The 13,407-nt window shown below is 43.2% G+C and overlaps 1 protein-coding gene across 3 annotated transcripts in view; it reads left to right on the top strand.

The window, feature by feature from the left end:
• tmeff2a (transmembrane protein with EGF-like and two follistatin-like domains 2a) overlaps nt 1–13,407 on the top strand; it is a gene marked incomplete at its 3' end in the record, with an annotated part of 180,747 nt that extends 167,340 nt beyond the window's left edge. The window contains 5 exon segments of one of the 3 annotated variants that reach the window (XM_032512960.1): nt 4,505–4,653; nt 6,608–6,655; nt 6,919–7,045; nt 9,832–9,990; nt 12,844–13,407. In XM_032512960.1, coding sequence (XP_032368851.1) covers nt 4,505–4,653; nt 6,608–6,655; nt 6,919–7,045; nt 9,832–9,990; nt 12,844–12,940 — 580 coding nt within the window. 3 annotated transcript variants of the gene reach the window in all.

The following is a 13,407-nucleotide window of genomic DNA, read 5'->3' as shown; positions in this document are numbered from 1 at the left end:
TTTGACTCAACCTCAGCCAATCGTCAGCATTTACGTGCTTGTCTCGTGCAGGGCCCACTAACCAGGGAAGAAAAAAGTCTTTGCCAGAGATCTAGTTGGTCTGATGAAAAAAACGTACTTCAATTACAGTAACGCACCGCATTTTGCGGCAGTAACTGTAACAACGTTCTTAAGATGGAAAGAGTAACCAATTAGATTACTCGTTACTGAAAAAAGTAACGCCGTTAGTAACGCCATTATTTATAACACCGTTATTCCCATCACTTACCATTTTACACATACTGTATGTACAAAGACATAATGTATCTCCTCTTCTCTCCCTTTTCATTGTGTTTTATCATTGCTTTTCTCTCTCTCTCTCTCGCTCTCCCTCTTTCTCTCTCCCTGTCTGCCCGTGTGCCTCTTTTACTTTTTTTTTCAAAGGATTACAGTGAAATTTGAGGCTAAGGATTATGAAAACCAGTGCTATGTTCAGTTGCAATAAGGTTTGCAGGATTTGTACACAGCATGAGGCAGTCAGTGGAGATGTTGGCCTGAAGCATTTGTGTGTGTGTGTGTGTGTGTGTGTGTGTGTGTGCGTGTGTGTGTGTGGTGTGTGTGTGTGTGTGTGTGTGTGTGTGTGAAAGTGGCCTTTTCATTTGGGATTTAGCAGACAGTCTTGGGGCGGGGGGGGGCTTTGATGGGAGGAAATATTCGCAGGGAACTATCAATACGACACATCCTGCTAAAAAGTATCCTCACGCATATGTGACACACCACTCCCAGTTCTCTACCCACTTTGGCCTCTCAGCAGATAGTGTGAAGGAATGATTTTTGTGTGTGAATGAATGGGGGAGGGGGGGGAAACAAGGTCTATGACAAAGCGCTCGCTGTCTTGTGCATGTAGGGTGCATGCCTGTTTGCAGGTGTTGGAGTGTATGTGCATGCAGCATTAGGATGTGTTGACGCACTGCAGTCTAGTGGTATAGTGCCCATTGTGGAAAAAGTGAGAGGCCTCATTAAAAATGCATGAAGCCCAGACATCAGCCAGCGACCAACAGCGGCCTGTCGGGATGGCCAAGACTCTGATAGGATGGGGGGTGGGGGGTGTAAATGTGTGCAGTTTTAAGCCTATACACGCTATGTGTGGGCATTTCCTTTCAGTTCAGAAGCTCTAAAGATTTATTTTTTTTGATTCGTAGCTCTTCACAATTCTTCTTGCTGCCTCCTTTCATGCTAAAACTATTCTAATTTAGATACGTTTTATGATAACACAGACACTTTAATTTTAAGCCTTATCTTGTCTTGAGGCTGCCTATTGCCACATTAGAATCTCTGTTTTATCATTTTTAAAGGTTTACTTCTAAAAATCTAACTTGCCTCTTGTGTTTTCTAGCTCTGCAGATACATGTGGCTTCAAGTGTATGGTATCTGCATCCACCTCCTATTTCCCCCCTGAGGTATTATAAGTATTGACAGCAAAGGTGTTGGCGCATCAACATGATACAAGCCTCCCGTGATTGTGCATCCCCCCCCCCCCCCCCCCCCCCCCCCCAGTAGCCAAAGTTGCTAGTAGCTAAGGAGGACACAGAGGATTCTAATGATGGACTCTTATGAAGAGGTCTTTATCGTCACTCAATTTTCAGCGAGCGAAAGTCGCTAGACGACAGCATCTTCTGAAAACAGCCATACTGAGAAATACAGAGGGAGTTGTGTGGAGCTGATGGTCTTAATTAGCTTTTTATCAACTCATTTGGCAATGTCTTGATTGTAGCGGATGTTCATTACTTTACAAAAAGTTACACACTAAAGCTTTAACTATCTGTAACTAAAATAGAAAATTGTTTTCTCAATTGGATATGAAAGACTGAATGAGAAAATCCCCAGAAAATGATTTCTACTGCCACTCCAACCACAAGAGTGAGACACTGGACACTTTGTGTTTCTTTTTAAATGCTGCCAAATAGGTATTGTTTACATCTTCCCAGGTCACTCTCCTAAATTTAGTATGTTCAACAATACTATGCTGTCACATGTTGTTGTAAAAATACAGGGGGGGGGCTTCAGTATTTGCCTTCAACCCTGAGCAGTTAGGGACCAGTGTACTTTTGAATTGGCAGTGGCTGCACAATGCTTAAATGTTTTTGTATTTGCAATGCCATCAAAGCTTTTTATGACACCCCTGTGTTTTGAATACTGAAAATTCAATGTATAGATTTCAGTCTGTGTTGTTTATGGTATAGTCTGACATTTCTTTTAGTTTAGGATTTGTATTGTTCTGTGAAAAGCACAGCATATGTGAATACAAAGCTAACTAGCGACAGAGGTGACGCATACATCAAAGGCAGGAGGAGCATAGAGTGAGACCCTAATTGGAAAGCAGATGGAGATTCATTCGTGGCGGGGAAAAAATACACATTAAAAAACTTACAACAGCCAAATATCTTTCCACAGACTTCTCTGGAAAATGCACTGAACATGCCGTCAACAGTTATTTTCAGGGACTTGTTTTCCATTTCCATTGAAAATTGTTGACAGCGAGGTCTTGGGGAAGAAATTAAAACAAATGAAAAAACTCTGCAAATAAAACCCCAGCTATCTGCTTGGCTAGAGATTGTTTGGGGACATGTGGGTGAATTGACCCTTTATGTCATGGTGTTACATCGTGTCTCATCGTTGGCAGGTCATTCAGAGCTGCAGCCGCTCCCCTTCAGTGTCATGTGGGATTTTTGATACTGAACTGTGTCTCCTCTGAGGCATAACCAAGACTTTCTTCACATCATTCTTACTTTGCTGATCCATCATTACAACAGTAGCTGAGCACTGCAACGCTCTGCTTCACGGCGTTTCAATCAACATCAATGTCAGCGGTACGAATCATCATGGCTGATTGAGAAGATGTCTGCGTGTGCATGTGTGGGGTGGCGGTGGCGGTGGGAGGGGGGGGGTGCATATGCAAATCCAGCTGTAAGACAGCTGAAAGCCTGTGCTTTATTGTGAGCTTGGCACCAGAGAAAAATGAAAAGACCGGGAGAATAATGACAGATTTATAATTACAGAATCTAGCGTTCAGCGCTACTCAGCAGCATTGTCTGGGGAAGGCAATCTGGGTGTAATTTCTGCTGATCAGGCCTGCCACACAGTTAAGGGTCACACTGCACTTATGCCAAATTACACACACACACACACACACACACAGACACCCTGACAGACAGTCAGACACATATGCACATGCACGCAGGTGTACGTGCTGACTCTCTCCCTCCGTCATTTGTGAAGATGTCGCACACGCAGAGGAGCCCACCTAGAGACAAACACAGAATGTCTTGCACTTAAATTTCACCGGAAATTGTGGTGCGACAGCAAATTGCCCGGTTAATTTGCAAGAGCCAAAAGCATCAAGTAAACGCCTGAGTTGCTGAGAAATGAATGCATTACAGTCTGCAACAAAAATACATCAGCAATATCTGCTTCATGAACGAAACTAATTGAATATATAATAATATTAAGATAATACAGAGAATCACAAGGGTGTAAGCAACAGCTATTTTCCAAAGACATAACTAACACTTTTAATTTAACTTTAAGTCAATTATGTACAAAAGCTTTAAATGGAACATCTTGCACTTAAAGTGATTATCAGTTACAAGCAGTAAATACATACATTTTAAAGCTAATCGGGCTATTAGATTATATCTTGCTTGAGGGAATAACATAAAATGTCCATTTGAAGGTAATGTACGCCACAGTTTAGTGCTCAGCTCTGACAATAAAACACCAGACATGCATGTGGCCTCAAAGTCAGTGTTCTGCAGTCATCCTCATCTTCATGGAGATCCCTTTTCAGAATTTCTCAGCCGAATGGCTTTTGTTAAAGGATATTAAAAAGCCTTGGTGTATCACCAGAAACAAGCTGTTCTGCAATCGTCAGTGAGGTTTTCTTATTCCACCAAACTGTTTCAATGTGCGCTCTGATAATATTTGCTTTCAAGTTAGTATTTTTCTATTTTAGGCTAGTTTCAATGTTATCTAAAGTAAATTACATATCTGACAGCTTTACAGTGGTGGCTGCGTTTTGTGCTACCATTTGGTCTTCAACATCAACATGTGCAGCTTTGGTATCTACAATTCTTTCATAAATAATTGCTTCCTGTCTGTAAGAATACATCATTTGTCAATCAAGCCCTCTGTGCAGCCTGACTCTTTTTGCAAAGTAAAAATCCATTTCCCATTGTGTCAAATTGAATGTGCTAAAACCCGGTTTGAACAGGATTACTATGCATGGTCCAACGTCCTGAATGAGTGCAAGCTGTACTGTCTTTTTTTCTCTGTTTCCATTTTTTTAATCCCCAATCGAATTGTCAGTCTGCGTCCCTCGCAGTCGAACACACACAAGGCTCTCAGAATCAAGACGCTCTCATTTTCATTAATTCTTCATTCATCTCATTCATTTTAGATCTTGACATAGATAATAAATAAAAAGCAAGGGCGGTTTTTGACTCTAATGTGATTGCTCGCTCTGCAGGTGTGTTTGCAACATCGACTGCTCCCACATCAGCTTCAACCCGGTGTGTGCCTCAGACGGTCGTTCCTATGACAACCCCTGCCAGGTGAAGGAGGCGTCCTGTCAGAAGCAAGAACGCATCGAGGTCAAGTACCTGGGCCACTGCCAAGGTCAGACCCACAAACACACACAGGTGTGCACACAGTCCCTCTAAAAGACACAACAACACCTTCACACGTGCAGCGGAAGCCGTCAATCTGACTGCCCGGGCAGGTGCTCACTTCAGGTTGAAGCGAGGCCATGGAGGCAAATGAGGCAGCAACGGGTAGGCAGCGTGATTCTATGTCTCCCTCCGGCTGCAGTTCCAACCACATTTTAGAATCACACATATTTTCACTCAATCATATTTTGCAGTAGTGTGCAAAGATAATCCCCAAATCCCACATAGTCTTCTCTGCTATGTATATTGATAATTTCACTGAATGGTAATCCCCGCTTTTAAGTGTAGTATCTTTAATTTGGGTGCAGTATTTGTTTGTAGAGGTCCCAGGGATAAAGTTATTGTGTTCATCTCTGTGGTTGAACCCCCTAACCGGGTCATATTGCCAATCCACGAGGGAGAAGACAAAGGCACATAAAAATTCTTTAGAATATGTTTTATTAAAATTGTATTTGAGGTATGCTCTATACCAGCATCTTAATTTCTCTTTATTTTGAGTCATTTAATATAATGCAACTGCAAGATCTGGCTGAAGCTGCCATCAGGTGGAAAGAGAGGCAGAGACCTTAATCCAGCGAAGGTGTTCAAATCTCAATTGTTAGCGGCTTTTATTGTGTAGGGGGTACATCTGCAAGCATTTGATTGGCTCTGCATTCACCCAGGACAGGACAATTGATCGAGATGTGAGAACCAAGAAGTGGGCTTTGAGAGGTAATGGGGAGTAAAGCAATCAGGGCTAACCAGCTCTGGAGCACAGATGGAAATCTGTATTCCCCCACGTCACACCCGTTGGGCCGGACCACCCTGATCGATTCGATCACGGCTCCACGCGTTCGGTTTCAATCAGGGAAAGTGAAGAGAGAAACAAATGCCAAGAACCTGAGGGATTTAGACGTTTGGAGAAGTAACCCTTATGTTCTTTTTATGGAAATAGTCCTGCTTTCTACTGCAGCTCATAGTCATCTAGAACAAGAAAAAGTACTGATAAGCACCAGATGCTCATAAAGTGAAGTGTTGTATCATTAAGACCCCAGCTTGTCATCGATGTGTGGCGCAAGAAAAAATCAAAGAAGGAAGAGAGCGGAAAAAAAACAGTGTTTTTGTAGCTGTGGCCTTGTTTAGTTTGTAGCGTCTCCCCTCCTGATATTAATTTTGCCTTCTATTTGATTTGTCTTAAGTGGAGGTCATAAGTACAGGACTCAAGGTTCAGATCTCTTTGATCTCTTTGAGGAAAAATAAAAACAACAATGAGAAATAATTATAGTCATCATGAACCTGGGAAATACTTTCAAAGACTCAAATTTGAGGGAACACATTCACTGGAAGAATCAATTGCAATAAAATAATGACTGGAAGGAGATTTTGTCTAGCCATTGTGAAAAGAGGAATCCAATGCAGTGTCGGTAAGGTGAGCAGAAATGCATTATTTCCTGTGATCATTTTCTCCCCGCCTCCACTCCTTTCTCCCCTTTGTTCAGTATAATACTTCAGGGGTGATGGGTTCTCGCTTTTGAAGAGAATAGTTCACATATATACGCATTAATTCGACAGGTGCACACACCAAATGAACCCTTTGTTGAGATGATAATTCACATTGAAGTCTTCCTACCTGCCTTGGCATCAGTTTCAACGTGTAACCCGTAATGGAGGGGGTTGGAGGGTAAATGCTAGATCAGATCCGCTAGACGTGCCTACGGTGTTAGGTTTAGACGTGAGGAGTGGGGGTTGGTTAGGATTAGGGTGAGAATACTAGGGTAAACCAATCAGGGGCCGGATAAGGCGGGCCACAGCGCACGACCTTTGACGTTGACACGTCTAGCGGATCCTATCTAGCATCTACCAGGCTGGAGCTATAGTAGAGCTTGCAGTAGGATCAGTTTGAATGTGTTTTTGGCCTTTTCTAGGCGACATCAAAGGCGGAGATGGACACTTTGCACGGACTGACCTCACAGGTGAGTGCATGTGTAATGGTGCCGGACAGTCAAATAACGTGCTGCCACTTAAAGATGCATTAGTCCTGACATGGTTCTGTTCAATTCTATTTGGCTTTTGGTGAGACTTTTCTCTCACTTCAACCATTTCTGTCCCTTTAATTATTGATCTCTTCCTCTGTCTTGTGTCTCTCCTGTACAGTACAGCAATGTATGTTCACAAGCAGCCACAAGCACATGTGCTTTCAGTATTCATGGACTGTGTGTTTGTGTTTACGCAGTAGAGGAAAAAGAGGACCCGAGGAACGAGCTGGCCCGCGGCCTGTACATCCCATGTCCAGACCACTACAAAAACTATTGCATCCACGGAGAGTGTCAGTTCCCCAGTATCCTGGCCCAGCCCTCCTGCAGGTATACACACGTACACACACACACACACACATATACTGTATTACTATATTTGTGAGGACCAGAGACAGCTAGGGATAGGGCAAACAGAAAGTGATACTGATACAGCAGAGGATGTGTTCGTGCCACAATGTTAGAGGACAGGTTTGGAAAATTCCTTTTAAAACGTTAGGTAACCAAACGCTATTATCTAAGTACGGTATGGTGTAATAATAGCATAATGCATTGAGTTGGGACTATTGATTATTAATTCATAATGAGTTGAATGGGTTTTTAATAGCTAGCAATCAATAAGGCTATATTTGTAGTAACTAATTATGGGCTGCAGTGCAAGGATTCTTATGTAACAATCAATAAAACTACATTCATCGTAGTTATTATTGGCTTCAATGTTTTCACATTGTAACTCTGACTGTAGTATGGTTGTGAACAAATCCTACATTTTAGCGTCTTTCATCTCATTGTCATTCACCCCCGCTGATCTCATCAGCGTGGCTTTCAGATTAAATGCTCTGATAGGCCCCACTGTGCACTGCCTACCCACCACTAAACAGCATTTAGACAAAGCTAGCTACTAGCTGATGAACCCAGTCGAGGGTTCAGCAGCTAAAGAGATAGATATTTACCCCAGTAGTTAGTGGAGGCCAAAATGGAGCTAAAAGCGAGTATATTAGAATATTAGATGTACATTTGCCAGGTGGCCAGAAACACGACTGTTCCTAGGCAACTGTTTGCTAACACATTAGCCATTGTGACATCATATCTTGGTGTGGTTTACAGTTTGTTATGTTTTTCCCAAGTGGCCAAAAAAATTGTTTTATATGACCACTACATGCCTTATTCTACTTAAACCTAGACCTAGTCCTAATTCTAGACCGCCTCCTTAAAAGATAATTACAATTTTATTACAACGTGAAACACACACACACACACACACACACACACACACACACACAAATACACACATACACTTACAGAAAGTAGTCTCACAGCTGCAACTGACAGTACACACACAGTGTGCATACCTGTTCACATAAGCACACAAAATACACTTGAACACAGGCAGCACAGACTGCATTTAAATAAAGGCACAATGAGGAATGATGTTAAGTCCCACCATTCACACACACGCACACCCACACACACCCACACACACACTGAATGTACATGTGTGTGTCACTCAGGTCTGCCATCTTTTACGGCCTGATAGTGTGGCAGCCAGGGGGTCTTGGTATCTCTCGTTCCCTCTATCGCTCTCTTTCTCTCTAACCTCCCTCGTCCCAGCTCACCCAGCGAGACATTCTTCATGCATACAGAGCAGTACTTAGCGGAGAGGTAGTGTGAAAGATCTATGCTGCCCCCTACTGGTCGCACTAATCCGAGGTTGTGTCCTAATGAGAAGTGAAGAACAGTGGTCTTTGTGTGTGTGTGTGTGTGTGTGTGTGTGTGTGTGTGTGTGTGTGTGTGTTTTTTTGTGTTGTATAACAAGGATATGCAGTGTTGGTGGGTAACAACCTCCCCAGATACAGGAAAAGCAGGTAAAGAAGATAAGATGGAGAGAGGAAGAGAAATTAAAAGAGGGACCAATTTAGCTCCTCTTTGAAGACAAAGATCATCTCCATTAGTCTAGCTCTCATTATATTTGTGTGTGTGTGTGTGTGTTGTGTGTGTGTGTGTGTGGTGTGTGTGTGTGGTGTGTGTGTTTGTTTTTGTGTGTTTGTGTGTGGACAGCTGGCTCACTCTGACCTTGCGCCTTGCCCGGGAACACACAGCAACAATAAACCTACCTTAATACCTACCTTAGAGGTCTATGGGAATTAGTCTCGCATTCCCAGACCGTCCTCCAATGCGCGCTGAAGGAGGGTCTGGCTAGTCCACACAGCATGTGGGGATGGGAAGAAAACGTGCTCTGCTTTAGTGGCATTTCTTTGAAACCAATCAGAATTGTGATCGATCAATTCACCCTGCAGAGATCTGAGGAGCAGTTAACCATAGTCCAAATGTAAAATTCCAACATAAAGAAAAAGGAAGGAAACAGAAAGTACATGCATCCGGCAAAGTTTCCTGGAGCACCAGAGCAATTCCAGAAGTGGAATGCGAAGGCTAGTGATGGCTGAATGAAGCTTCATGAACCAGTATCTTTATTCTCTGAGCCCACTACATGGCGCTCTCTGTTCAACAATTGGTTGAGAACATAGTGAATTGCAATGCCTTAGGCCTTTCACTTAAAACCAAGAGCGCCATCTAGTGGGCTCAGAAAATAAAGACACTGGTTCACGAAGCTTCATTTGGCCATCACTAATATAGACTAATGGGGATCCAATGGGGATACTCGGTCCCCCCCCCCCCCCCCCCCCAGTCCGACGCCCCTGTCAGAGGGTGTCTGTTGCTCTGACGCTACTGTACTACTTCCAGCTTTAGTGTGGACAGTGGCCCAAAACAAAGAGAAAACGATGATGAATTCAGATGCTTGGTTTGAGCATACTCACACTCTCTCGCCCCCCTTCCCCGGCTCACTGCAAGCCGTATCAGTCATCTCAACAAAACTGTCACAGCACAGAAAAAGCACAGTCACACGAATGCATTGTCCCACCACAACGTCTTTACCAAACTGGTTCTGGTGTCTCAATTAGAAATATGGGATTAATTAACCTGTCAGTGCAAATAAATGACTCTCTCTCTCTCTTTGTGTGTGTGTTGTGTGTGTGTGTGTGTGTGTGTGTGTGGGTGTGTGTTGTTGTGTGTGTGTGTGTGTGTGTGTGTGTGTGTGTGTGCATGCGCGTTCTCAGCTGTCACTCGGGTTTCAGAGGCCCCCAGTGTGACATCAAAGAGTACAACGTGCTCTATGTGGTGCCAGGCTCTGGCAAACTGCACTATGTCCTCATCGCCTCTATCATTGGAGCCCTCCAGGTGGTCATCATCTGCGTGGTGGTGCTCTGCATTACCAGGTGAGCATCGCCCTATACACACACACACACACACACACACACCACATATATTCAAACATAGCTTCGTAATGAACCTGGCAGCAGTATTTTCCATGTTGTCTATATTTGGGGTCAGACAAGGGGGCTGTGAAGCTCCTGAAACCGGAGGAAACAGCTGAAATATCACCTAGCTTCCACCACAGAGAGAAAGTACTGTCACATCCCCTGTGGACACACACACGTCAAAAAATATTCAGCATACAGTATATGTACAAGCACAGATGCACATAGATATCTCTGTAGGCAAGCAAGCGCACTTGTGTTTGAACAGATGTTTTGTATTCACAGTAAAGACCCTCATACCCACACACACACACACACACACACACACACGCACACACATATATAGCCTGGGGCTTGTCTGCCTCCGGTTGACCTGAGCAATTTATGACATTTAATAAAAGGTTTTAAAAGAGTTTTGGCCGGGATACTGGGCAAAAGGAGTGAGGAGGAGGGACAAAATGAGAGAGAGAGCAGTCGTAAAGAGACAAGATGAGAGGGTGAGGGGAGAAGATAAAGAAGGAAAGAGAGAATTGAATACAGCTGCCTTACCAATAATGTTTCCTGCTGCTCAGCAATATACATTTAAGGCAAAAAAGGATGTGTATATTTATATATATAAATATACACATCCTTGTAAAAGTCCAATTGTTACCGTGGAGTCTAGTGGATGAACAAGTGTGTAACTGAATGAATGACACACATACTGTACATTTCAGTACCTAGTGACTCACTCACCTCAATGTCCTTTCTCTGTTGGGCACACTGAGCTGTAGTTCATGTATTGTCCTGGTTTATGAATGTTATTGGAATATTTTTGTAATTCCCATGTATTATATAGACTTTCCATTCACTTAAAGGACAAACAGGTAAGAGTGGGAAAGGTCATCTCTATGCTTTTCCACCTAGAACGTTCTGTCATTCAACTGGAAATGGTCTGCTCCAAAGGGCCTCAGTGCAAGATATCATGTTGTTACCACACAATTCTGTATTCTACTTAGTGGAGACCAAAACTAACAATGCTTTAGTGTCTTTTAAAACTTAAGTGATTTGTTTGTGTTCAAAGCAGTGAGCTGCATGACTGAGTGTTGCAGTAAGTTCTGGGTTCATCCTCTCAGGCTACATACAGGTTGACCTGCCTTATCGGGGGAGGTTGTTGAGCGTGTGCTGGCTAAAAGGAAGACTTCAAGAAATAAAGCTACACGTGTAGCTACACGTTGCAGCGACGCACATCCCTCGGCCATGGCTTGGTAGCATAGCCTACTCATTTTTCCCTCTCCATAAACAAGATGAAATCAAGGAGAGCGTTAACTTTTCCTGCTACAGTTTTCCCACCGTGGTCAGAAAGCTCAGGGGAGACATTTTCTCCCTTCTGGAGTCGGTACTCGCTCCGTAGCTAATCCCCGTTACTCTCTCGCTTGCTCTACCAAACACTCCCCATGCACACACACACACACACACACACACACACACACACACACACACACACACACACACACACACACCAGCCCTGCTATTCACTGAAAGAGATCGACGCACACACCAACGCACAACTATAAACTTCAGGAAACTTACGTGGGCTACGGCGAAAGCTCTGCGTGGACCCTCCGCAGAAGCATAAATCAGACTTAAGTAATGTGTTTTTTTTAAGACTTAGACTTCTCTTCATTGATCCTTTTTAGATGACTCCTGCGAGGAAATTGAAGTATAAAAAATACAACATAGGAAAAAAACAGTATAAAAAAAACAACAACAAACTTTCAGTTATAAAAAGATCCTGATCATAAATCAAACAAAATAAATAAAACAGTTAAGAGCAGTTTGTTTGATCATTCCTTTCCTTCCTTCCTTTTCTGTTCTGTCCTCTTCACCCTAGTCCCTCCTCTATATCTGAAATATGGGTTTCTTTTTAACCAAATTACCTAAAAAAATGGATTGGATTCCATTCAACACTCTTTACAAATACAATTAATCACTTTCATTCTTGACTAAACTCATCTGTACGTTCCTCTGAACTATTTGTCAAAATAACTCCTTGTTTCTGCTCTCTCAAATATCAGGTATAATTCTATATAAATGAGGGTTAATGACCATGAATTACAAAAAGTAGTGTAAAACTAGTGGTAGGAAGGTGGTGTTAGTGAAAACTAAAAAAAGTTGGAAAAAGGGACAAAAATGACATTTTTTTGTCTATTTTTGAGAGTTAAAAAGGACCAGTGCAAAGATTTACTTTAAAGGTTTTTCATTTGTATTCCATGGATGCACAATAACCAATAATTTCCTTATAATGTGATGGGGTTTGTTTGTGTGCTGGGGAACATCTGGCTTCATTGTTTGTCCCCACTTCAAAAAACAAACCTCTGTCATTGCTTGAAAAAGCGTACATTTTGGACAGTTTTCGGGGACTATTTTCAGCTGTGGACTAATACACATGTGGTGCACTAGTGAATATTTACAGCACCCAATATACACAACAGTGCTCATTGTAGTGAAGCAACATGTCACCAAGAGCAATGGTGTGGCTCATTGATGAGCAACACTGGAGCTTTATGACACAGTGAAAAAAAGATGTCAGGCGTTGGCTATACAGACAAGATGTGGAAGTAGAATCAATGTATTGTTTGTCTTTGTATTTTCATAGGATTTGTTGACAATAAATATATTTACAACCGTATCCCCTAAGAAATAATTCCAGGAGAACCTTACCAAGGTCCATTAAAAAATCCGAATTGCATCAGAATGAGCTTTCACAGCTGCAAAGTGCCATAGCTAACCGCTACATGAATCCTCTCCTTCTTCTTCTTCCCTGCACAGGAAGTGCCCACGGACCAACCGGATCAACCGGCAGAAGCAGAACAATGTCCATTTCAGTACAGAGAACACCATGCGCGCCTCCACTCGGCTTATCTGAGCCCGGGCACACGGGACAGAGTCCCTCTCCACTTTACGGAGCGCTGTGGCGTTAGATGTTCCCCCTTGTAGGCCAACCCCGAAAAATTAGGATCTGCTTCCCCTCAGTCCTCGCCCCTCTCTCCCAGTAAGAACTTTAAGGATGCCCAGGGAGGATGGTGGCATGGCAAAGACAGAGCTGACACCCCAATTAGTGATGAGACACACACATGGGGTAGTGTTGACATCAGTCCCCACCGCAGCCAGATGCAGACGGGGGAGGGGGGGCATTGAGGACACTGAATGTGAGTGTATGAGTGTGTGTGTGAATATGTATTAGATGTGTGAGCTTTGGTAGAGATGGGCTAGCCGGCGTCTGTCGTTTTTAGAGGGGTTAAAGCAATGCAGGGCAACAGGCTTTAAATGAGGTGTGTGTTGTTCGGTCTGGGAGGGGGGTGGGGGGGTGGGGGGCTACACGTGATGCCTTGC

The sequence above is a fragment of the Etheostoma spectabile genome, chromosome 4, assembly GCF_008692095.1.
Source record: "Etheostoma spectabile isolate EspeVRDwgs_2016 chromosome 4, UIUC_Espe_1.0, whole genome shotgun sequence".
NCBI lineage: Eukaryota > Metazoa > Chordata > Actinopteri > Perciformes > Percidae > Etheostoma > Etheostoma spectabile.
Note: the sequence above shows the minus strand (reverse complement) of the source record. Positions and strands in the feature narration are given on the sequence as shown.